Source organism: Rhinatrema bivittatum, chromosome 3, assembly GCF_901001135.1.
Source record: "Rhinatrema bivittatum chromosome 3, aRhiBiv1.1, whole genome shotgun sequence".
Taxonomy (NCBI): domain Eukaryota; kingdom Metazoa; phylum Chordata; class Amphibia; order Gymnophiona; family Rhinatrematidae; genus Rhinatrema; species Rhinatrema bivittatum.
The window spans coordinates 33,440,067-33,467,218 of NC_042617.1; the positions used below are offsets into that span (position 1 = coordinate 33,440,067).

At 41.5% G+C, this 27,152-nt stretch overlaps 1 protein-coding gene across 7 annotated transcripts in view; it reads left to right on the top strand.

Moving 5' to 3' along the window:
• ENAH (ENAH actin regulator) overlaps window positions 1-27,152 on the top strand; it is a 432,953-nt gene that overhangs the window by 319,684 nt on the left and 86,117 nt on the right. For all 7 annotated transcript variants that reach the window (XM_029593080.1, XM_029593081.1, XM_029593085.1 and 4 more), the window contains 4 exons: window positions 4,845-5,158; window positions 5,661-5,800; window positions 6,297-6,351; window positions 24,804-24,852. In XM_029593080.1, the coding sequence (XP_029448940.1) occupies window positions 4,845-5,158; window positions 5,661-5,800; window positions 6,297-6,351; window positions 24,804-24,852 (558 nt within the window). The remainder of the gene's footprint in view (window positions 1-4,844; window positions 5,159-5,660; window positions 5,801-6,296; window positions 6,352-24,803; window positions 24,853-27,152) is intronic.

The window sequence follows — 27,152 nt, forward strand, 5'->3', positions numbered from 1 at the left end:
ATTTGTAATCAGTGGAGGCAAAGCATGAGTAAAAGTAAGCTCAAATACATGACCTGGAAAGTTCATTTGTGGTGGTTACTTCAGCCTTCAGAGCCAATGAACTTGCTATATGCTCCTTACACTATTTCTTCATAATTTGGTACTTATCCCCTATCCTAAATTTTGTTTACGGCGTTATTGAATTTTCATCCTAATTAGATAATCGGCCTTCCAGCCTTGACTCAGGATAAAATCCAACTCCCACCTTTATAAACTTTCTTTGGTTTCCAACAGACTGATGCTATTTTATGTTTAAATTTAGGAGGAGGAGTGACTTTTTTTGTTGCTGTTTGCATTATGTGTATTCTTTTTATACAATTTGAGCTAGTTAGTTCTGTATGTGTGCATTCATTGTCTGGTTATTATGAGAGAAAGTAAAATTAGTTATTAATTCTTATAAATCTCAAATGTTTCTACCTGAGAGTTCCCCCAGAGATCAAGAGGAAACTGTCATTTTATAACTTCTCTTCATTACTTTTATGAACTTGTCAGTTACAGGAAGGAAGGCAAGATAGCAAAAGCAGAGAGTTCTAAGCTTTTCTTTGTGTTCCACATTATATAGGCCAAATCAAAAATTTGCATATCAAGTTTTAATTCCTTTCACTGGCTCTTAGCAGAGTCTCAGTATTTGTAGCTAAGCATCTTATCTTCTATCCCAAAGTTCCTCACTCCTTTGTATTACTTTTTTTTTTTCCTGCCATCCTTCACTATGTTCCTTATCCTTGGGGTTGACCAATGATGCAGGGTTTTAGTAATTATATTTTGTCACATTAGAAGAGGTCTTTAGTTATGTCATCCTGTACCAACTTGTACTCTGGGAAACATTTGTGCCTAAGAATTCAGACCTTTGGTCCTGCTTTATGGTGAGATCTCCATATACTTTGTAGTTCTGCTCTCAGTGATTAGGGATATCTCTGAATGTGTCTCTATAAGTAGTTAAGTGAAGCTGTACAATATCCACCTCTTTTCTTTGGGACTTGTCTTTTATTTTTCTTTTATTTAACTGGTAGTTAATCTGGTATTATGTGGGGCCCCTTTCTACACACATTTGGAAGAGTTTTGTGGAAAGCTGTTTAATGCTCTTTAGATTTGCATAATGCAGGTCACATGAACTGTGTATAAATCAATTACACTAGTATTTTTACAGAACAAATATTTAATTTATCTGTGTATATTGATGTATGTACATATAAACATACACAGATTGTTTATAGAGATATCTTCAGGTGATTTGATTTTATGTGTATAGGTTACCTATTTTTATGTATGTGTATCTTAATGGGGCTCAGCTCTAGACCTGAGCCCTCAAATAGGTATAGTTTTCAGTGTAACCGAAATAGGCAAATTACAATTTTAGATTAAATGTGCGCATATATAACTTAAGCACATTTATTATGAATGCCTTGAAAACAAGACATGTTTGGGAGCCATTAAGACATGGATTGGAGAACCATTAGTGTACAGCCAAGAGTATGCATACCTTGGATTTATTGAGGTACAATGCCAAATACTTTCGACACCTCTGGGTAGGGGGTATGTGTGCATGTATGTATATACATACCCAATAAATAGCATGACCTCTAGTGAATAAATGATTCTAAACTTAATACTTAAAAGCACCCTAGCCAGCATATTGCTCAGGTAATTTGTAATGAATATGAAAAATTAGGTGGTTGTGTATTATAGATGACCTAAAAATCACACTAGCCTAGGATACTCCTGAGGACAGGATTGAGAGCTACTGGGGATAACACACAAGGGTATACAGTTTTCATATGCATATCTTGAGTGCATTGACCCACATGCTTTCAGTCTTTCAGTACTGTATATGAAACAGCATTCCCCACATAACTTGGATTGTATTCTATCTTAATTTTAAGCTTCATATATTGCAGTACACCTTAACACACTGCTGATACGTTCAAATAAGAATTGTGCTATGCATGGCATGAATCAGTTGCAAAATCAGGGTACCTAACTATTGCCCATAACATTAGAAGTATCTGCTACCAATAATGAACAAAATTAAAAAAAAAAAAAAAGAGAAATCAAAACATTTCTATGTTTCATGTTTTCATTAAACAGCTAGGTCCCTCAAATTACACAACTAAGATAGGACATTGTCTGAGATGGGACAATACTGTATTGTCTGACTGCTTGGAGAATTTCTAATACATGTTAAATTAAGATGAAATAGTGAAAATGTCCTGAAAGAGCAGCCCAAGCACTCATCAGAAGAAAAATGTACAATGGCTATAGAAAGTATACACCCCCTTCCAAAAATATTCACCTTTTGTTGCTTTATAGTCTGGAAATAAAATGCATTAAAACCATGTTCGTTCAATGTATCCACATATCCTACCACACAACTACCAAATGAAAAATATTTTACAGAATTCCTTAGAAAATGAAGTAGAAATAACATGGAATAGCTAATTTGATGTGTTTACCCACCTTGTACTTCTGTAGCAATCCTAAATGCTTAAAGCTCTAGTATAAACAGTTGCCTTTAAAAGCACATACCAAGTGAATTGATTCTACCTGTGTCAATTTGTACTGATTCACATGACATAAATCCAGCAGTTCCTATTGGTTTACCCTGCTGGGTAGTGCATTTCAAAGAAATCTGGGATGAAGATATAGAAAGGCAGAGATTGGGGGATGGGTATAGAACAATTTCAAAGTCCTTGAATATCACTTGGAACATGGTCAAGATGATTTTTAAGAAGTGGAAGGTATATGGCAGCAGCAAGAACCTTCCTAGGTCATGCCATCCCTCCAAACTGTTTGACTAAGCACGGAGACTGATCGGAGAGGCAACCAAGAGGCCAATGGCAAGTTTGAAAGAACTACAGGTTTCCATGGCCAAGACTGGCCAAAGTGTTTGTGTGACAACAGTATCCTAAGCACGCCACAAATGGGCCTGTATGGTAGGGTGCAAGAGAAAAGCCATTTTCAAAGCTAGTCTTTAATCCTGTTTGAAGTATGCAAGGGCATACTAAGCCATGTGGCAAAATGTTTTATGGTCTGAACAAAACAAAACAAAACAAAAAAAAACCTTGACCTGAATGCAAAGTGTTACATTGGGCACAAATCCAACACAGTACATCACTCCGAGAACACCATCCCTACTGTGAAGCATGGCGATGGCAGCATCGTGTTATGGGGATGTTTCTCATTGGCAGGGTCGGGTGCATTTGTCAGGATAGCAGGGACAATGAATGGAGAAAAGTAGAAAAAAGTCCTTGAGGAGAACCTGATGACCTCTCCAAGAAAGTTGAAACTGGGACAGAAGTTCACCTTTCAGCATGACAGCGACCCGAAGCATACTGTCAAAACTACATTGGAGTGGCGAAGGAACAAAAAGGTAAATGACCTGGAGTGGCCCAGTCAGAGCCCTAACCTCAATCAGGGCAAGACTTGAAGATTGCTGTCCATCAGTGCTTCCCAAGAACCTTGACAGACCTTGAACAGTTTTGTAAAAAAAAAAAAAGAATGGTCTAATAGTGGTGACTAGATGTGCAAAGTTGGAGTCATATCTCAACAGACTGCTAGGTGTAATTGCTCCTAAAGGTGTTTCTGCCAAGTATTGACTCTGAGAGGTGCAGACTTATCCAATTCTTGGATTTCAGTTTTGTTTTTTAGATATGGATATGCTTTATCCCCAGTGAAACACATTTGACCCTGAAAGGTGGTGGAGTATGGTGTTAAGTAGGAAAAAAAAACTAATTTAAATGCATGCAAGTCTGATGCAGGACAAAACAAAATGTGAAAAATGTTCACGTGGGTATAGCCTTTCTATAGCCACTGTATATGGGGTATACATTGTGTATTTTCAAATGAAAAAAAAATTGATGCATTGTTTCTGTGGTGTACATATTTTTAAGAAAGGTAAATAGGCAGTGGTCATTTTTTGTCTGCATGAAAATTTTAATTGGTACATATTTAAGGGCTGATTCAAACTGTTTCCTGACAAGTTCTAGAGGGAGAAGTTAGTGTTGGAAACCATCAAATTGACTGATCTGATGGTGTAATTTGACTCTTGTGCTTCAAAAAAACATTTATTTCAATTTGAGATAATGTTGATTTTATTTAAAGAAAAATAGAGAAATGTGTATAGCGCCAGTTTACATATGGACGCTACATTTTCAGTTCAACACAACATTTGTTTTCTCAAGTATTTGAGTGCTTTTCTTGTCTTATGAACTACTTTGCTTGTGTTTATCTGCTTGCTTTCTAAATTTGTCCCTTTTTCTGTACTCAGCTCTTATGTGCACAGGTTTTTGGTTTATTTTGAAAGGATTAATTCCTTTATCCTGTATGCATATTTTCTAGAGGGATTATAATGAAGAAAAGCATATTTAATCTTTCTAATAGTAACTTTTTTTTTTTGCAAAGGTCACGGAGTTGTATTAACAAATGAGTCTATATCCAGTGTTTTGATATTCAAATACATGAAAAACTTTGGAGTTCTGCCTTTTTGATCTTACAATATTTTTGCCCAGTAGATGTGTTCAGAGGGCATAGGTGGCAGTTACCACATGCTGGCTTTGTCTATTGTAACAGCTTGTCTTTCTCCTGCCAGAATTGGTTTTATTCCCATATAACTAAGAGTAAACTTTGTCAAGCAGGGTTGTTCTCCTCCATGAACAGAAGGAGCACACACTAATTATACAAGTTCATATTTGTCATAAGGAATCTGATTTATGAGCATGAATTGCAGGTAACATTTTCTAATTACAGGATCTGACACTTAACATGTTGTTTTTTCTTCTACTAAATATATGTATTTTTTATTTTTTTAGGTATTGCTCAAGGACCCCCATTACCTCCTCCTGCTCCACCTCTTCCACCTAGTCCAGGACTATCTCCAGCAATAGGAACCCCACCTCCACCATGTCCACCACCTCCACCTCCACTTCCCTCTTCAGGTCCTCCACCTCCACCTGGCCTGCCTCCTCCCCCTCCTGGCCAGGCTCCTCCTCCGGCCCCACCACCTCCACCTGCTCCTCCCCTTCCTGCTGCTGGATTTAATGTGGGACCTATGTTAGAAGAGAATCGCCCCTTGACAGGACTAGCAGCTGCACTTGCTGGAGCCAAACTCAGGAGAGTGTCAAGGGTAAATGCGGCAGCTTTTAAGTTCTTTTTATTTTTTTATTTCCTCTGGCACATTTTTTCATTGGCATCAGTCTTAATATGTATTAAAAAGATCCTAAATATTTAATTTCTTGGCTCATATTGTACATAGATGTATTTTTACTCCTTTCAATACCATTTATTCAAAATGGAAATGCTTTTCTTAAATTTTCTTGTGCCATAATGGGGAAATATTTTTTTATACCCTTCAAAGTACTGCCAATCTAATTACTGATTTAATATTGTGATCATGTTTTGAGTGCATTCGTGATAAGGTATGTTATAACAATTTATTTCTGTATTTTGGAATGCATAAATATAAAATTAAAGATTTTCAATGTATTCATATGTTTTTAGAAAGCAACAGCAATAACTGTGAAGTCAAACTGTTGCACAAACTTTATATTTCTGTAACTGGTTTTCTTTTTACTTAAGTAACTTGATCTTCTGTAATGAAATAAGCAAACTATAACTTTTGTAAGCAGAGTGAAGATAGTCAAAGCGGAGGTAGTGCCATAGGAGTAAACACTGTTTCATCTAAATCGGAGACAAGTCGTGGCAATGGACCTCTTGTCATGGGAGGCACAGGATTAATGGAAGAAATGAGTGCCCTACTCGCCAGGAGGTGAGATGAGAAAATATTTATTTTCTACATTTCTAGCCCTCTAGTCCAAACAGTACTTGTTGCTAGTGGGTAATAATTTAAAAACACAAAATACAAATTGAGCACTTAAAAATGGATAAAACACAATACATACAGCATAAATCAGAAAAACAAGACCATATATAAATAAATCTTCATGCACAAAAACGGATTCTCTAGGAACATGGCCCATATGAAAGGGCAAGCAAATCAGAATTCTTTAATCTTACTTAAACTCCACTGAAGAGCTAGGTGTTTGCTTAGGAAAGAAGTTGTGATTATTGAAAATGCATGTCAGCCCAAAATCTCTGTGGGAAATTATTTAACAAATTTTTTAGAATTATGTCTGTTGCATTTCTTTTGTTCATCACCAGTGGTTTTTCAAATTAACAGATAACTTTGTTTAATCAGGTACTATGTTGCTTTCATGATCCTTTAAAATATAGCTGTGACTGATAAACTCTTCATATGTTTGTAGGAGGAGAATTGCCGAGAAAGGATCAGTGGAATCGGAGCAAAAGGAGGAGAAATCTGTAAGCTGATAATTTTTTTTGCTTGCGTTAATATTTTTCAAGAAGTATAAAATCTATTAGTTCAGATTAGATATTTGCAATTTCTCTCATATTTTTGAAGTCTTGTAATCAGACTGATGTATTGTGGAACTGTAATTTTATAACTGAAGTTGATACTGTCAATTTTGTCTTGTTTAATTCTTGTGTGTGAGATTTTTGTTAGTCTTTAAAGGACACAGTGTGTAATGATTGGTGCTGATATCTCAAGAGCTGTGGAAGTCTAAATGTGGGATACCACAGGGCTCTGTATCAGGCCTGGATTTCAATAGGGATCCTGGGCTTGTGCCTAGAATGGCAAAAATCTGGGGGCAGCAGGCTGGCTGAAGAATTGCTGCCTTCCTGCTGTGCTGAATCTCCTCAACAGACAACAGCTAGCTGCTTCCTTATTCAGCTGCAGGGAACAGAAGGGGAGGAAGAAAGCATAGAGCAGACAAATGGGGGATCATTTTGGGGGAGTTAGGAAGTGATGTGTGAAGGCACATAGAGGGTGGGTGAGAAGAGGGGGGCTGGGAGATAAGATCAACTGGGGTGGGTGTGCCTGTGTGAAAAGGGGGAAGGGCAGTGTGTATGTGTGAAAAAGAAGGGATTGGTGCAGGGCATATCCTTAGAAAAGACCCCCAAAAAAGCATATCTGTTGGAAAACTCAGTGTTTCATATATAAATGTCCAAATGATGTTTTTGAACCAACCCAAAATATCCTTAGACCCCCAACAAAGGCCTTTGTTTTTCCCTTTGCCAGGCTTTCTCAGGGGTTATGGTATTCACTCCAACATGATGCAATTCCAATAGTCTGTTTCAAACAGCAGCTTTAAATGCAGTCTCAAATGAGGTCTCTGGAAGAATTTTCATGATAGTGGCAAATTTCATAATGTAGTTCTCCAGCTAAGACGGAGCTAGAAAGAGAACCACATTTTTGTACACACAGTGGCAATATGAGATACAATAAATGAATTATGAAGCCACAGAAGCATATGTACTGGAAAACTATACTATGAGATTTGCTGCTGCTATCATGAAAATGCAGAAGTATAGTTTTCTGGAGACCTCATTTGAGATTACATTCAAAGCTGCTATTTAAAACTTACTATTGGAATATCAAGCACCCATAGATGCCAGAAACTGAGACCATTGTCTGGTTCCTCCCAAACAATGAAAGCTAAGTATTCTGTTTCATCAGCAGCAGCATTAAGTGAAGGCCAAGAAGCATTGGTTCCGAGGCACTGATTTTTCTCAAATGTCCCAGAAAGATGTGACCATCACTCCTGCTTCCCATATTGTATTTGACATGGACAGATTTTAAGGAGGAGTTGGACAGAAGGATCCAAGTGGCATTGGATTGCAGAGTTGCAGGCATCGGTACATTGGCGTAGACATCAATAGCCTTGCAAAGTGCGGTCCGGTTGCTACTGGAGACTCTGGCATCTGGTGGAAAGAACTGCTACTGGTTCCTGGAGAAGTATCAAGAACTGCCACACCATTGTCAATTTTGTATATATTGTGGGAGGAAGCTTCCCCAAGGCATGGATGTTCATCAGTGTTTAAAAATAAACTCAATAATAATGTCTAGATAAAGGAGCTTGGTATTCTAGCCAGATGCACACTACCAGGTTGGGTATTCCTGTGGATATGCTTACGAGCCTCTCTCCTTCACAGGAAAGGAGGAAGTCTCCTCTGGAAGACTTCTCCTTAGCAGATTATATTAAAAAAAATGGCAGAGACTATTCCTAGCAAAAAGAGAAAAAACCCAAGTAAAAAATGTTTGACATCCTCCAGTTTATGGTTACTGCCCTATTCTCCCCATCAGCACCCCACCCAAAGATATCATGGCTGTATCCATCGAGTTCTGCAGCAGGCAGATGAGATTGCAGAAAACCCCCTATCTGTGTAACTAGTAAACAAGAAGGTGAAAATAATATACTATGTCCAAAAGGTGCTCAGATTTAAAAAGAAATTACTGCTCGGTCAGTCGAATGAGGATAAATCCACTGTCAAAGGCCAAAAGGGTTAGAAAGAGGAGGATTCTCATTCTTGACTTTATTAGGAGAAAGTTTCAGGGCACTATGTTTAATGCCCCACATAGCATCGTATCAGCTCTTTATGGCCTAGAAGATGCAGAACATCCTGAAAGAGGTGATCGGATTGTTAGAGCCATCTCCCTTAGACTCATGATGCCCGAAAGGTCACTAATGGACAAGGGTTAGCATGTGGAAAATACATGGTCCAGTCAACCTGTGATGATTTTTGAAACTGCATCAAGAGCCTCTGTAGTAGGTATTGGCTACCATAGGCTTGCATGGTTGCAGGCCTTAAACCTTAGACAAGATGAGCAAGAGATTTGCTGACATGCCTTGCAGTGGAGAGAATTTCTTTAGAGATAATCTGAGCCACCACTTTGACTTTAAAGGCCATTGTGCTATGCTTCAGGTCTTCTCCACTACCACTCCAAATACACTTTCCTTATCTAGGAGGTATTTGAGTGGGGCACTGAAAAGATCCTTTTATCCTGCAAGGAGGTGTTTTCCTTCACCCTTTTATCCCCATCAGCAGTAAGTATCTCACTTTCATCATATACAGCAGAGGGCCCAAAAGCTACAGCCGTCATCCCAGCCAAAGTCTGGAATAGGGTTTTGATTGCATCCAGGAGAGCAAAGCCAACATCCCAGTATCGATGCCAAAGAATCTTCCTGTCAGGAGGGAGAGGTTTTACATTGGCCCAGAATTACCTCAGTCACTCAGCATAATTAGAAAAGGATACAGATGTCATCTATTGGAAACCTTGCCAAATTACCCATTGAGAAGCTCATGGTTTGTTTCTCAACATCAGGAACAGCTGCAAAGGTAGCTCTCCTCCCTCTTAGAGGCCATTGTACTGAAATCCATTCCTCTTAACTTGTCCATAGCTGGAGCACTTTGTATTCCTGATGATCCCAACCTACCATCTGAAGTAAAGAACGGATCTGTAGTTTGTTTTAAAACCAAAGTGAGGAACTTCTGTTTTAAATTTGATTTTTATCTTACATTCAGACCACAGATTGACAGTTGTATAGTCCGGCTATTTTAAGTTATGGATGCTATTCATCTCTGTTAAACTTTAGATTCTAATGACTAAGAACATAGTATAGGCATTTGTCTTGTCCAAGCTAGACTACTGTAATGCATTGTATATAGGTATTCCAGCCTCCTATTTGCATTCACTGCAGGTATTACAAACTCAGCAGTGTGCTTTGGGAACATGATTTCCCAATTTTATACCAACTACACTGGCTCTCTATGAAAAATTTAAGATTTTCTTTGATTTTTAAGTCTCTAAAACTGAACTGTTCCTCTTACCTGGCCAAATGAACTCTGTACACTCCTACTTGAACGTTACATTCTCAAGGGAAGAGTTTATCAATTCTGTTAGGCTTGCCCACCTAAAAGGTACCAGACCCCGCTTATTTTCGATAGTGGGCCTCTGGGATTTGTCTGTTTCATTACGTTCCCTGGATGATGTTTGCATTTTTCATAAAGATCTGAAAGCATTATTTTTCCAAGAGGAATTTGATCATGTTCAAAATTAAGGACTAGGGTGTAAACTATATTAACTTAAGCTATTAGATGCTGATTACTGTTTTTTATATTGTATTTTATTGCTCTTGTACTCCGCTTAGCACAGTGAATCTGTTAAAAGCGGATAATAAATATTTTAAATTAATACCAGAGAAAAGAGAGCAGGGATTTTATTCCAAGTACTTTCTGATTCCAACGAAAGCAGGGGGGACGCCATCCTATCCTAGTCCTAAAATCTTTTAACAAAATCCTGTTAAAGGAAATGGTTTCTTTAGACACTTAACCTTCCTGGAAAAAAAGGGATTGCAAATGCTTCTTTCTTTTGAAGGATGCTTATACCTAGGTACATACTTCATGGCACAGAAAATATCTCAGAGCTATATAGTAAGGAGACACCACCTCCAATATTCTATACTGCTATTTGGCCTAGCAACAGCACCACCTGTAATTATAAAATGTCTTGCAGTAGTTCCAGTACATCTGTGCAGGTAAGGGGATATATATATAGTTCTCTATTTGGAAGACTGGCTGGTCAAGAGCATGTTTCAGGAAGGTACCATAGAATCGGTGAACAAAACCATCTGGGTGTTGGAATTGCTAGAGTTTGTCATAAATCAGTGTTTCCCACCTCTCTCCTGGAGGCATACCTAACCAGTCTGGCTTTCAGGATATTTGTAATGAATATGCATGAGAGATTTGTATATAGCAGGTATGTATGCAGATCAGTCTCCTGCATATTCATTATAGCAATCCTAAAAACCAGACTGGTTAGATGTTCCTCCAGGTTAGGATTGGTAAATACTGTCATAAATTATCCCACATCTGAGCCTGTCATCTCACTTTGAATTTATAGGAGTTCTGCTAGATATTACTCAGGTGAAAGCCTTTCTTCCACAAGAAAGGATCATCACACTGATTTCCGCAGTAGAAGAAATGAAACCAAGTCAAGAATCATTATAGGGTATGATAGTTGGACCTTATGGCATCAGCAGTACATGTCACTCCCTTGATACATCTCCATATGAGACTAGCCTGATGGACTCTGATTACTGTGGACTCAGGCCACTCAGAATCTTAGAGATCCAATTGATAAAAGCTCCTTTTGAGTATAGTCTACTCTGAGCTGCTGAAGGACTCTGTCCTGGTGGCTAATTCAATCAAATCTGGCCAAAGGAATCTCCTTCCAAATTCTTCCAACTCAAATATCGCTAATCAGATGCTTCAAACTTGGAATGGGATGCTCATGTAGAGGAGGAGCACCAAACTTTGGGTCATTGGCCTGCTCAAGAGAAGTTCCATCGCACAAATTTCCTTGAGCTAAGAGTGATATTTTTATTTATTTATTTATTAGCTTTTTTTCATACCGACATTTGTGGGTATATCATGCCGGTACACTCTAAAAGCTTTTAAAGTTTGGTTGTCCAGAAAATTGGCTTCCTTCCTGCTTGTTCATATAGAAAATAGCTTCTCGGTTGTCTAAATGAACAGGTTTGTAATTCCTGTCAGGAAGCTGCCTAGATGTGGGCCTGTGCTATGTCTCAAGAAATGGTCCTAAAGGTCATAGGGGCACGGTGACCATCACATGGTCTATAATGAGCTTACGTCCATGTCAGTGTCATGATGTTTCTAGGCTGTGTAAGTGTTTGCACAGCCTGTGTGACTTGTTCTTGTGTTCTTTTTTGTTGCTCAATAAAAATTGTTTAAACATAACCAATAAGCTTTCTTAAACAGGAAGGTTTTTAACAAGCTTCTGAATGTTTTCAAGCAATCGCAGTATCTAAATTCTATAGGGAAAGAATTCCATAGAACTGGACCTACAACAGAGAATGCAGATTCCCTTGTAAAGAAATAAGCAAGATTAAAGATGGAACATCAAGGAAACCTCGTTGGGAAGATCTTAATTGACTTGAGGAGATACAATTTCAAGAGGGAATTGAGTCATGAATAGGATCTGGAGTAGCTTAGAGGTTAGAGCAGCGAGCTATGAACTAGGAGACCAGTGTTAAAGTCCCACTTTACCCTCCGTTGCTTCAGGTACAAACTTAGATTGTTATCCCTCTGGGGATAGGAAAATTCCTACAATACCTGAATGTAATCCGCTTTGAAGTGCTGAAAAAGTGCGAAAAGCAGAATATAAAAATCTACACAGCGCTGTTCTCAACATGTGTGTTGTAGTAGTTTATTATTTTATCTCACGGCTAACTTAATAGAATTACACAGAGCATGAGAATCATACCTGTAAATAAAATAACAGACATGTATAAATGGTCAAGACTTACCTCACTCATCAAATAAGATTTATTAGGGATCTGAATCGTTTTTTGACTATTTTAAAAAATCATCCGATATTTTTTAAATCGTCAAAAATCGTTAGAGTGTGCGATACAATAGAAATTCCCCCGATTTATCGTCAAAAATCGTTAATGGGTTAGTGTCCACTAACGGGAGTTATTTGGGGGGAGGGCGGGAAAACCGGCACGCCAAAACAACCCCTAAACCCACCTCGACCCTTTAAAACTAAACCCTTACCTTCCCCCCACCCACCCGAACCCCCCCAAAACTTTTTATGAGTACCTGGTGGTCCAGTGGAAGCCCTGGGACTGATCTCCTGCTCTTGGGCCATCGGCACCATTTTGGCTGCCACTAATAAAAATGGCGCCGATAGCCCGATTAAAAACAAACAAAAAAACAAACAAACCATCAACCCTTTTAAAAATGACCCCTTTGCTTCCCCCACCCTCCCGAACCCCCCCAAAACCGTTTTAAAATTACCTGGTGGTCCAGTGGGGGTACGAGGAGCAATCTCCCGCTCTCAGGCAGTCGGCTGCCACTAATCAAAATGGCGCCGATGGCCCTTTGCCCTTACCATGTGACAGAGTATCCGTGCCATTGGCCAGATCCTGTCACATGGTAGGAGCACTGGATGGCCGGCGCCATCTTGTGCTCCTACCATGTAACAGGGGCTGACCAATGGCACCGGTAGCCCCTGTGACATAGTACGGGCAAAGGCTATCAGCGCCATTTTGAATACTGGCAGCCGACGGTCCAAGTGCAGGAGGTGGATCCCGGACCCCTGCTGGACCACCAGGGGCTTTTGACAAGTCTTGGGGGGACCCTCCTGACCCCCACAAGACTTGCCAAAAGTCCAGCGGGGGTCCGGGAGCGACCTCCTGCACTCGGACCGTCTGTTGCCAGTATTCAAAATGGCGCCGATAGCCTTTGCCCTTACTATGTCACAGGGGCTACTGGTGCCATTGGTCAGCCCCTGTCACATGGTAGGAGCACAAGATGGCGCCGGCCATCCAGTGCTCCTACCATGTGACAGGATCCGGCCAATGGCACGGATACCCTGTCTCATGGTAAGGGCAAAGGGCCATCGGCGCCATTTTGATTAGTGGCAGCCGACGGAGCGGGAGGACGGCCCGGAGCGGGAGATCGCTCCCGGGACCCCCACTGGACCACCAGGTACCTGTAAAAAGATTTTTGGGGGTCAGGAGGGTGGGGGAAGCTAAGGGGTTAGCTTTAAAGGGTCGGGGTGGGTTTTTTGTTTATCGGCTGGGGTGCAGCCGATTAACAAAACCGCGATCGGCCCCGATGGAAAAAAACCCACATGTGAATCGGAACCGGAATCCGAACCGGTTCCGATTCACATCTCTAAGATTTATTACGATATGATGTAACCGAACCTTATTGGCACTTGTTAGAATATACTACCGTACACATTTACCAAACTTTAATTTATGTGCCTGTATGTAAACCGTTGTGATGGTATATAACTTAACGGTATAGAAAAGATTTTAAATAATTAAAATAAAGAAATATTTATATACTTTTTTTATTTATATATATATATATTTATTATATATATATATATATATATTATAAATATCTATATCTAATGTTATCCTCTCCCTTTCTTCTCTTCTCCCAGTTCTAGTACCTTGTTATTTGTAACTGCTTCCTCCACACTAATAGGTTACTCAATTGTTCTTTGTACACCCCTGTTTTATGTAAACCGGCATGATGTGATTGTATCATGAATGCCGGTATATAAAAATTTTAAATAAATAAAATAAATAAAATATACCTGGCAGTCAGGAATTTTCTGCCAGATCCATTGAATCAGATCCTGGAAGCACATGATGATCCCTTCTAGAAGAAGGACTTGAGGCAAACTAGCCTTGGATGCTTTCTCCCTAGTGTGGGGAAGAGGGTCTTCTGTATACTTATCCTCCAATTCCTCTAGTGGCAAAATCTTTGCAGAAACTGAGACTGGGGGACCATTATTCTCATAGCTCTATTGGCTGAGACTGATTTCATTTTCACTCCTATGGGAGTTATCCATCAGTGAGCCAATCAGGTTGAGGAATTCTCCAACTCTCATCAATCAGTTGGTACGCTGCTTCACATTGGGTCCCTAGCTCTCTCAGCCTGGATGTTGAGAGAGCTATCTGAAGAGCTCAAATTATTCTGGCTTCTAGAAGAGATTCCATAGGGTAATCTTATGGTTTTAAAGAGAGGAGGTTTGCTTCTAACAGGCCCCAGACCCTCTCCCGTTCCATACATATGAATACCTTCTACATGTTTTAGTCTGGTCTGAAAACTAACATCATTAGGGTTAATATCAGTGCATTTGGTGCTTTTCACCACAATATAGAATGTAAACCCATCTCTGTACAGCCTTTATCAGATTCATGTAGGGTATGCTTCAGCTGACACCTTCCATCAAGCTGCTTACTGTGTCTCAGGACCTCACTATGGTACATAACCCAGTAGATAAACATTCCTTTTGAACTATTAGACTCCTTTGAGCTGAAGTACCTAACCTGGAAGGTCATATTTTTGGTGACTGTCACTTTGGTACATAGTATTAGTGAGCTCAACCTTATACTAACCTTTTTATAATAAGGTGGTTCTGTGCACGCATCTTATGTTTCTTCCTATGGGGGGCGTCTGACTTCTAGCTTTAACCAATTATCTTTCCAACATTTTTTTTCCAAGCCATATGTCCACAAAGGTAAAGAAGCCTTGCACAGTTTAAATTGAAAAAGTGCCTTAGTTTTCTGTCTGGAGTGCACTGAAGAAAGTCCACCTAGATTTTTCTTTTCCCAATAAACCTGGAGCTGCCTTTGCCAAGTGTACACTATCTAATAGGATAGCAGATTGCATATCTTTGTATGCCCAGGCAGGTCTGAATCTGGGCATGTCAAGACTTGTAGTGCTAAAGTCATGGTGCCATTGGTGGCCTACCTGAGATTGGCTTCTATGGAAGAGATTTGAAAAGCTTCAACATGGAGTTCAGGCCTCATATTCACATCTCATCATTTAGATAAAGACTTCTGACACAATAGTAGGTTTGGTCAGTCTATGGTGTCTCTTTGATGTTTAGAATCCATCATCCCCAAGAGCCCATTTTTATTTCCAGGCATCACCTTAAAAAAAAAAAAAAAAAAGGCTTGTTGCCTGTAAAATTAGTTTTGTCCATTGGCACTGTTTTTCAATTTTATCCCCTTTTTTGTTGAAGGCAACCTGTAAATAGGGATTTGCCACCTGTGATGTCTTATATCCTGCTTTTCTTTGGAGAAAGTGAAAGCTACTTGCTTGTAATAGGTGTTCTCTGAGGACAGCAAGATGTATGACCTCTCAAAACTTACCCACCTGCCACCCTCTTCCCCTTCTCCCCCCACCCCCCTACATATTTCTATCAATATTAGGATTTGAAGGATCCCTGCACAATGGTGACAAAGGATGACATGTTCATGCTCAGTGTGTGCCAAAAGGTTCTAGAAGCTTTGAGTTAATCACCTGCTGGTGATGTGACTTCAGCTATGAGAGCTTACATCTTGCTGTCCTCAGACATCTGTTACTAGTAAGCACCATTTGCTTTATTAACTGAAGCTTTTAAGTGACTTAATCTGCATTATTCAGCTTTATCCATGTATCCTTTTTTGATGTTTTATGGGACTATTGAGCTTTTTTGTTTTATATATTATCATTTCTATTATATTTATTTGTTGGAAAGATATATATCTTTATATTGAGCCTTTGCTATTTTCAGTAGCTATCATTTCTGATAATGGTATAGTTTTATCTAGAGTTTATTGTATGTATATTCTTATTCTTTTATCTTTGTGTGCTGCCTACAGCCCAGTTTTTTTTTGGTTTTTTTTTTTCAAAATAGGCAACTAAAAAAATAAAACAAAGAATTAAATAAAACAAAAATACAAACTAGCACCCGATGTGTAAAGTCAAGGATCATCGAACCACAATAAAAGGTTAGAATATAAATTGATATTAGAGTTCCATCAAATAAAATATAAAAAAATAAAATAAAATCTTGACCAATTTCAAATATGGTAAGAAATTATAAAAAAAAAAAATCAAAGTTTATGGTACAGATCCAACCTAATATTGATGAGAGTAAATTAAAAGCTTGCTCAAAAGATGCACCTTAAAAATTTTTTTGAAAAACAGTTCCCTGTACGTACCAGGATCAATCCAGACCATGGGTTGTCTCCCCCTTCCAGCAGATGGAGTCGGAGCAAAAACTGAGAGCGCGGTCCCTTATTAGCTAGTGCGCCCTCTACATTCCCTCAGTATTCCTCTGACTCCAGCAGATTCGGGTTACACCTGCGGTTCTCCCTCTGACTTAGAAAGGACTTTCTTTCTTCTTTCCTTGGATGGATCTTTAAAAAAAAACAAACAGTTATATATTAATAAAGCTTAGTCAGGCTGAACTTGCAGACAGGGCTTCTGTTAGGCACATTACTGTCTTCCTGCCTCCTCCTTATTCCTGTATTGCGGGGTAAGTTGTAATTTCTTTTTCAGCCTTGTCCTGTTGCTGCCTGGGGTGTAAGCTGTGTTTCAGCCTCTCCCCCCTCTCTGGAGACCCACTGCCCTGAGATGATGCTTCCTTGGGTGCAGCTTTGCGATCAGAGACGCGGCATTCCTTTGATCTAGATTTCAGTCAGGTTCATTCCTGCAAGTTGGGTCACGAAGTTTATAGCAGCTTTGATTCTACTGTTCTGCTGCTAGCAGCCTTCGGGGGTTTTCTTAGCTGCCTCCATGCCGCGCTCAGCGCGATGCTTCGGGTGTGGGGAGAGCACCTCGAGGCAGGCTGCGATTCGCGCCCAAAGGCGCACCAAGCTGTGGAGGGGTTGGACCCATTCCCGTCTGACGCGGGAACGGTGGTCATTTTGTTTTTCTCAAGTCCTGATCCCGCGCAACCCAGCGATGAATTTCTCCTCGGCAAGGCTCCCTCCCCTCCAGTTCTCATCCCGGCTGCCCTGCCGGCGGTGATTTCACCGCGGGGGGATCCCCCTCCCCCCTCCCTCCTCCTCCTTTGGGGCCTTTTTTGACGGAATTCATTTTGCTTATGCATAAGTGCCTATGTGGCTCGGCTGAGCCAGCAACAGCAGCAGCCAGATCCTGCTCTTCTCCTCCACCTAAAGTCCTCCGCTTGGATACTACACCGGGTGCAGCTGGAATTCCCCAGGGATCGGGCCTTCATTTAGGTGAGTCGTTGCCAGATGCTGCCTTCGGCTCTCGAGTTCGGCTGGTTTCCCCGTGTACCCCACCGACCCCTCAGCCTCGGGATCCCTTGGATGACACAGACATGGATGACCCTACCCCCTGTCTCAGATAGAAGGTGGTGACCCCTGGGTCCTACGACTTTTTCAGCGGGACGAGTTGGAATCCCTCATTTCCCATATTCTGGAAGAATTGGACCTCGAGCCTCCCCTGGTCATACCGCTAGGAAAGGGGATCCAGTTCTAGCAGGGCTTCAATCGCCAGCGAAGACCTCCCATTCTATCCTAGACTCCTCCAGTTATTGTCCGGGGAATGGGACACTCCTGAGGCAAACCTGCGCATAGGCAGGGCCATGGACAAGCTCTATCCGCTCCCGGAGGAGTACCTGGAGCTCCTCAAGGTCCCAAAGGTGGATTCTTCAGTAATGGCAGTAACTAAGAGGACCACCATTCCGGTTACAGGAGGGGCTGCACTGCGCGACTTGCAAGACCGCAAGCTCGAAGTCTATTTAAAACGGGTCTTCGAAGTATCCGCCTTGGGAGTTCGGGCGGCTGTGTGCAGTTCCCTGATGCAAAGAGCAGGACTCCGAGGGGTCCAGCAACTGCTTAGTACCCAGGATCCTTCCCCTGGAAGAAGCGCAACAGGTGGAACTCCTGGAGGCTGTTATTGCGTATTTATTTATTTATTTAGAGATTCTTATATACCGCGGTACGTATAGTTATACATCACCTCGGTTTACAGTAAACAATAAATTAGCAACAGGCTTTACATACAACAGGTTATACCGGAAGTAAACAAATACGATTACCGGAAGTAACAAATACGATTACCGGAAGTAAACAAATACGATATACGATTACGTGAATTCTTTCACTAAAACAGCTACCCCTCACATCCCTGATGTAGTAGCCAAATCCAAATGTGAAGAACTTGCCACATTCTTCCAAACCAAAGTCGACAATTTGCTATCCAAGTTCTCCTCCTCTGCCAATCCTACCAATCACTTCGAATCTGACATCAATCAAACAAAAACCAGCAATCACACCAATGCCCTCTCCTCCCTAGACTGCACTTCAACATTAGAAATAGAAACCTTTATCAAGAAAGCCAAACCTTCCACCCACCCATCTGATACCATACCCACTAAACATCTTCTTACAATACCCAACATCATTGCCAAACCTTTAACAAAAATCATCAACCTATCCATTAGCTCTGGACAGGTGCCGCTCCCCCTGAAGCAGGCAATAGTCAAACCTATTCTAAAGAAGCCCAAACTTGACCCTTCTGATCCAGCTAATTATCGCCCCATATCCAATCTTCCATTCATCTCTAAACTACTTGAAAAAACTGTCAACAAGCAACTCACAGAATACCTAGAAGAAAATCATATCCTGGCCTCCGCACAATACGGCTTTCGAAAATCTCATAGCACTGAAACTCTTTTACTTTCCCTGACAGACCACATTATCAAAGGATTTGAGAAAGGGCAATCATACATTCTTGCCTTCCTTGACATCTCCTCCGCATTCGACACCGTTAGCCATCCCATTCTCCTACAGCGGCTAACTGAAATCGGTATTATAGGTGTCGCCCACAATTGGTTCAACTCCTACCTTAGTAATAGAGATTACAAAATCCAGCTAGGAAATCACGTATCCAAGGCCATCCCCCTTAACCGAGGTGTCCCTCAGGGATCCTCCCTATCCTCAACCCTATTCAATATTTACATTCTGCCCCTCTGTCACTTCCTCTCCAGTCTAAACCTCCCTCATTACATATATGCTGATGATGTTCAGCTGCTTATACCCATCACTGACTCCCTAGCAAAAACCATGGACTTCTGGAATGAAACCCTCCATTCCATTAACAATCTCCTTTCCTCCATCCACCTTGCTCTTAATACCAATAAAACTGAAATTATGCTCATCTCACCCCAAAGCCAACCGATCCTCCCCCCTTTTCCTCAGTTCCAATTTACTCAACAAGTCCGTGATCTGGGTATCATTCTTGATGGTCACGTCACACTAAAGAAATTCATAAATAACATTCTAAAAGACGGCTTCTTTAAACTCCACACACTAAAAAAACTCAAACCCTTATTACATCCCCCCGATTTCCGTACAGTTCTCCAAACCACAATCTTCGCCAAAACTGACTACTGCAATTCCCTCCTCCTCGGCCTACCTAATAATGCCATCCATCCCATTCAAATCTTACAAAACACCACAGCCCGGATCTTGACCAATTTACGTAGACATGACCATATTACACCTGTTCTAAAAGACCTACATTGGCTTCCAATAGCCTCCCGCATACAATATAAGGCTCTCTCTCTCATCCACAAAGCCCTATACAATCCCGAAATGAACTGGTTCAATGAATCCTTCCGTTTACACCAGTCTAATAAGCCCACCAGACTAGCACATCTAGCAACCATGCCTATCCCCTCTCCTAAACTCTATAAACTCACTTCCACAAGAGCCCGTGCACTATCGATAGCCGGGCCGACCCTCTGGAATAAAATGCCTGTTGAACTACGGCAAGAAGAATGCCTCAAATCTTTCAAGCAGAAGCTCAAGACCTGGCTCTTTGCAAAAGCATACACTTAATTTTTCACTATACCTCACCACTGTTCCCACTCTCCACACTCCTCCCCTGTTTCCCATTCTACCGCCCCACTCCCCCCTCCCCCTTTCTCCGCCACCTTCTTTTCTTTCTCTCTGCCCCCCTCTTTCCCTTCTCTTCCCCATCTTATCTCCTAGCCTGATTAAAATTAACCTCATAGTTTTCTTTCTTTTGTACATATGTATATAATTGCAATTCTTGTATATAATTTTATTGCAAAACTTCCCATATTATTGTTCCCCCCTCTCGTTAATGCCTTGTTATCATGTTTTTTACTGTTCAATGTAAAGCGCCATGCCGTGCGTTTGTTTTTGCGTTACAATGTGAACCGATATGATATCCTGGATGAATGTCGGTATATAAAAATTTTAAATAAATAAATAAATGCCACAGGCTTTACATAAATAACAGGTTTCAGGAGTACATACTATAACTCCTTTAACTATAAAAACCAATGCATATTCTATTTCAACAACGAAGCAGGAGTGAAAATATGCCATTAACCTGTTAACGGCCTAATCCAAAGTCAAGTTAATGTTAAGTCACAGATATTGCACATAGGGAGAGGAGGAGTAAATGAAGAACAGAGAAATTAGCAGGTTGAAACAAACATGGGGAGTGAAGATGAACAGGGAGCTGGTGAAAAATTAAACAGGAAAACTGCATTTCAGATTAGTCAATGATCATTGAGTGAAAGCTTGTTCCTTATATGATCTACTCCGGATTCTGGCTCGGTCCATGGTATCTGTGGTCTCTGCAAGACGTCTCCTCTGGCTGCGAAACTGGTCGGCAAATTCCTCCTGCAAAGCTCAACTGGGCGCTCTGCCCTTCAAAGGCAAGTTACTGTTTGGAGATGAGTTGGACCAGCTGATTAAATCATTGGGAGAAAATAGTGCATAAGTTGCCAGAGGATCGTCTACACACTCAGAGAGGCTTCAACTCCACTCGCTCCCGTTTTCGAGGACAACACCGCCTCAGGCAGTCTCATCCACCTTCGTTTAGGTCGCATTCCTTTCGAGGCTGGTGGCCCTCTCGAGATACCCTTCCCCAAGGGTCCTCTGCTAAATCTTCCCAATGAAATGTCGCCGGTCCACTCTTTGATTCCCAGGATAGGGGGCCGTCTGTCCCTTTTTTGCGAGGAGTGGGCCAGAATAACCTCAGACCTTTGGGTCTTAAATATTCTACGACATGGTTACACTTTAGAATTTGCTCGAGCTCTTCGCGACAGATTTGTCTTCTCTTCATGCGGCCTGTCCTGGAAACAGGATGCCGTTTACCAGACCCTCGAGCGTCTTCTGGCGCTAGGAGCAATTCTGCCGATGCTCATCCGGGAGCAAGGGCTCGGCCACTATTCAGTCTACTTCGTGGTGCCCAAAAAGGAAGGTTCCTTCCATCCGATCCTCGACCTCAAGGTAGTCAACAAGGTCCTCCGTATCCCTCACTTCAGGATGGAGACCCTTCGCTCGGTTATAGCAGCGGTGCGCCATGGAGAGTTCCTCACCTCATTGGATCTATCTGAGGCTTATCTTCACATTCTGATCCGAAAGGACCATCAGCAGTTTCTGCGCTTCTGGATCTTGGGACAGCACTTTCAATTCCAGGCCCTGCTGTTCGGCCTGGCGACCGCACCGCGCATTTTCACCAAGGTCATGCTGGTGGTGGTGGCGGCTCTGCGGAAGGAGGGAGTCTTGGTCCACCCATATCTGACTACTGGCTCATCCAGGCGAAGTCCAGGGTCCTGTGCCAGAGGACGATCGACAGGGTGGTGCATCTCCTTCAGTCGCTAGGCTGGGTTGTCAATTTTGCCAAGAGCCGGCTGACGCCATCGCAATCTTTGAATTTTCTTGGGGCCCATTTCGATACCAAAATAAGCCGGGTCTCACTTCGGGTGGAACGCGCTCACTCTCTCCGGGCGCAGGTACAGCGTTTTCAGGACCTTTCCCTTCCTACTGCTTGGGACTACTTGCAGGTTCTGGGAACCATGGCCTCCACTATCGATGTGGGCCTTAGCTCATATGAGACTGTTGCAAAGGGCTTTTCCCGGGATATCTGTTTCCCGGTGGAAACATATCAAAATATTTAGATATCAAAAATCTAAATTTTAGATATTTAATTAATAATAATAATAATAATAAATATAAATAATAATAATAATAATAATAAATAAATCTAAGAGATTTAGATATCAAAAATCTAAGTTTTTGATATCCGGAAGCGGTCATCTCTACTGTTCTAAAGGCTCGGAAACCTTCCACCTCGGTAGCCTACGTCAGGGTCTGGAAGATATTTGACTCATGGTGTGCGTCGGTGCACATTTCGCCCCACCAGGCTTCTATAGCCCAGATTCTGGAATTTTTACAGAGAATTGGCGTTCAATTCCTTGAGACTCCAAGTGACAGCTCTCGGAGCCCTCTTGCGGCACTTGGGTGGTACTTCGCTTTCCTCGCACCCAGATATTGTCCAGTTTCTCAAAGGTGTGAAACATATCTAGTCTCCGCTCCACAATTTGTGTCCTTCGTGGAGCTTGAACTTCGTGCTTCAGGCTCTAGGGAGTCTGCCTTTCGAGCCTTTAAGAGGAGCCACGCTCAAGGATCTCACGTTGAAGACTGTGTTCCTGGTATCCATTTGTTCAGCACGCCGGATCTTAGAGCTCCAGGCTTTGTCGTGCAGGGAACCTCATCTCCATATCACGGACTCGGGAGTATCTTTGACCACAGTACCATCGTTTTCGCCTAAGGTAGTTTCCGCCTTTCATTTAAATCAGTCGGTGGAACTCCCATCTTTCTCTGACAAGGAGCCGAGGGAACTGAGGCGACTTGATGTCAAGCGCGTGCTCATGCGCTACTTGGCAGTTACTAATGAATTTAGTCTGTGGGACCACCTTTTTGTCCTCTGGAGTGGTCCCAAGAAGGGTCATAAGGCTTCCAAGACCTCTATTGCTTGCTGGCTGAAGGAGGCGATTTCGGTCGCCTACATTGGCGCTGGTCAACAGCCTCCGCTGGGCATTAAGGCTCACTCTCTCTGAGGTCAAGCAGCTTCCTGGGCTGAATCCCAGGCTGCCTCGCCACAGGAAATTTGCAGGGTGGCTACTTTGAAGTTGCTGCACACCTTTGCTCGCCACTATCGGTTGAACCTTCAACCTCCAGTTTTGGGATCCTTTGGAACTCAGGTCATTCAAGCTGGGTTTTCTGGAACCCACCCTCCTTAGGGAGCTTTGGTACATCCCACGGTCTTGACTGATCCTGGTACGTACAGGGAAAAGAAAATTATATCTAACCTGCTAATTTTCATTCCTGTAGTACCATGGATCAGTCCAGATGCCCGCCCTTTGAGTTTTGGGGGTTTTTTGGGAGCTTTTCAGCTCAACTCCTTTTTCTGTCTTCTACCAGATAAGTACCTGACTATGAGTTCATTTGCAAGTTTTCGGGGTTCCTTGTTATTCAAGTTGCAGTTGGTGGATTGTTCCATCCACAGTTTCAGTGGTTTATTATATCCATCCAAGATGTTTTCTCTTTGCTTGGATATTCTGTTTACTGAGGGAATGTAGAGGGAGCACTAGCTAATAAGGGACCGCCCTCTCAGTTTTTGCTCTGAATCCATCTGCTGGAAGGGGGCGACAACCCACGGTCTGGACTGATCCATGGTACTACAGGAACGAAAATTAGCAGGTAAGATATAATTTTCTTATAAACCGTAAGTAAACAGACTTCTTGAGGCAAGTACTTCCAAGGCATGCTTCCTGGTACTATTGAGATGTGTTTTGTTTTGTTTTTTAACAAGGGTTTAACCAATAAATGATGCATCTGAGGAATGCAATGGACAGTGTAGGAAAATAATGAAACAAGTGATCCTTCAAATGTTGAGTACCAATGTTCTACAGAGATTTAAACACTAGGCAAAATACCTTGAATTGTAGATGAAACTTCACAGATAGCCAGTACAAGTTTTCTAAAATTTGGAACATGCTGATCATGCAACAGCCAGTAACAGCCTGGATTGCAGGGTTTTGCACAAACTGAATACATTTGATGTATTTTTTAGGAAAACCTGTAGGCAAGGTATTGCAGTAGTTCAGTCTTACTGTAAAACAAGCACATACCTTAATCAGATCATTCATGTTTAATAAAGGATATAGTTGCCTAAGCAACTGGAGATAGCCCTACTTACATGCTTCACCTATTTGTAAAACCAGGCAACGTAGATCATTATCCAACACTATGTCTACAGTATGCACCAGCTTTTGTACTGGCAAAGGTGGACCACCTGGGATGGAAAAAAAATCCGTGTCAGCATTTCAGGTCTACCAGCTCTAAGGGCTTCAGTTTTTAGTGTTTATTTTAAGGGAATTTTAGTTGGCCTAATATTTAATAGATACAAGAAATCAATTTGAGGCAGTGTCTGTTTTTTCAAGTTCTAATATATATATATATATTTGAAAGTTGTAAGTATATGAGCATTATCTAATATGGAACTCTGGATAACATTATCCAGTGGACCAATATAAATATTGAAGAATATGAGAAAAATCATACTCTTCACATCATTTTTCACAGGGCTCATGGAAGACCTAATGTATGTTTACCTACAGTCAAATGCTGTAGTAATTCAGTGACTACAGGTATGATGTTTGTCTAGATGAATTAAACTAATAAACATATAACTGATTCTGTTATGAGGATTGTTCTTTCTTCTAACCATTTATGCAGGATGAATCTGAGCCTTCAGCATCTAAGCCTCCCACAGCAAGCACACCAGGTAAATATTATTGGTTTGTAAAGTTCACTGTTTAACATAAGTTCAAGGAAAATGAAAATTTGTTAGTCAAAACTGAGTGAGTTGGTACACTGGTAAACCTTTAGCTTGTTAAGAGTGTATAGAAAAATAGAGAAGCTTATCTTGACACAGTTTCTATCCATTATAATGACTTCTGATTATTGGATAAAACTGGTAATCTCTGATAGAATGCTCCTAATGTGAACATTGGTTTTAATCTATAAACACGGCTATTCTACACAGACCTTTTCTATCAAAGCAGGGACTTGCTCAAGGCCAGATTGTAGCAGCAGCAACATGTTCTGTAGACACACAGCCTGGGGACTGAGCCAGTAGTGCCCCTCTGCTCCCAGACCTTGCCACCTCTGTGGAAACCAGGTGGGGGGCTCACTTCCTTCAGAGTGTGTTGCTGCTGTGATGGGCCTTAGACTAGCTGCTTTGATAGGTAAGGTCTGCTGGGAAGGAGAAGAAAATTGCTGGGACATGTGGGGAACAGTGGTACTTGGCCAAAGAGTGTTGGTACTATAGGGAAGAAAAACAAAGTAGGGCTTCTGATAAATGTTTACAAAATGTATTGTTACTTTTTCTGATACTTCAAATTAACCCAGTAAATATTGGGGCAATGCTAAAGCAAGATTTTTAAGCATTGTTTAAAAACAAAACAAACAAAAAACCCTGATTAGCTAAAAACATACACTGAAATTTACATTTTTATAAAGGCTTGACATCAGAAACCTTAGTTATATCCGGTAGTGTGCAAGATTCCATAGTGTCTGAGATGCTTTTGTGTATAATCTTGCTACATATATATGTGTATTTTTGCCATATTTCTAAAATAAAAGAAACAAACAGATGGTCATTTCATTTATATTTAAATTCCCAAGATGGCAAATTCTTCCATTCCATCCTAGAAATCAGGCCCAATGCGACCGGGTCTGCACACCGTGCATTTGCACGGAGAGGCACACTTGAGGGGGCAGAGGCAGCAGGAGAGGATATGGGGCCACCAGCGGAGCTCAACCCGCCAGTGGCTGAAAATGAGAAAAGGCCAGGAAGAAGAGACAGATCGCTGGCGGGTTGAGGCAAGGCCACTGCAGTTTTCTCTGTTAGCTGTGCATGTGCACGCACAGCTTTCTAGCCCCCACTCCCTCAATCGCAAGGAAGCTGGTGGGGCCGAAGGAAAGACAAGCCCACAGGGCCTTGGTGGAGCTCATCCCACCATGGCTTAAAGTGAAGAAGAGGATGATGGGGGTTACAGTGGAGCTCATCCCACTGTGGCCTGGAGAAAGGAGGCAGTGTGTGTGTGTGTGTGTGAGAACTTGTGTGCATGTGTCTGTGAAAGAGCTTGAATGTGTTGTCTATCAGAGCATGTGTGTGTGTGTGAGAGAGAGCCTGTGTGTATCTGTCAGAGCTTGTGTGTATGTCTGTGTGAGAGCTTGAGTGTCGCAGCTTGTTCATGTGTGTGTGACTGAGAGCCTGTGTGTGCACCTGTGAAAGCTTGTGTCACACAGGCTGTCAAAGGCAAGCACACACAATGTGTCAGAGAGAGGGAATGTGTGAGAGCATAGGTATGTATATGAGAGAAGGAGTGTGTGAGAATGTATGTATGTGTTTTTGTGTGAAAATAGTTTGGGTAGTCCTACCTCCCCCAGTGCACGACAATGTCAAGATGTCTGGAAATCAAAAGATCCCAGGTATGGAGAGCAGGAGATATTTGTTAATCCTTATTAGTTTTAATCATTGGGTATAATTTGATGTTTTTGCTGTTTTTAATATTTTATTACTTTTTTGGGAAATATTAGAACATATTTTACTTATTGGATTTTTTTTTATTCATCACATGTTTTGAAATATTTTATTGGTATTTGGGAAATTCTGTATATACTATTTAACTGGTTTGAAATATTCTTTTTATGACTAATTTTACTATTATGATTCATTTTTTGATTGTATTTAATGTTTTATGAAGAAGAGGAGGCGAACCGAGCGAGTCTTGGGGCGCCGCAGTTAACTTGGGCGCGAGCAGTCGTGTAGGCAACGGCGAAGGGGTTGGGGAAAGGGCAGGCGAGACGGGGAGCCAATGATAGCGCTGCACGTTTAAAACGCTGCGCTGTCATTGGTTCCCCAATAGTGGAGTTAGCAAGGCAGGGGTCTGGTGATCAGTTGCGAATCCGGCAGCGGAGCAGGCGGTTGTTTCTTGCTTCCCTCCCTCCCTCCCGTTTGAAGTATATGTAAATGGTTTCTGCTGTATTTGTGCGTGTTTGTCGCAGTTGGGGGCGGAA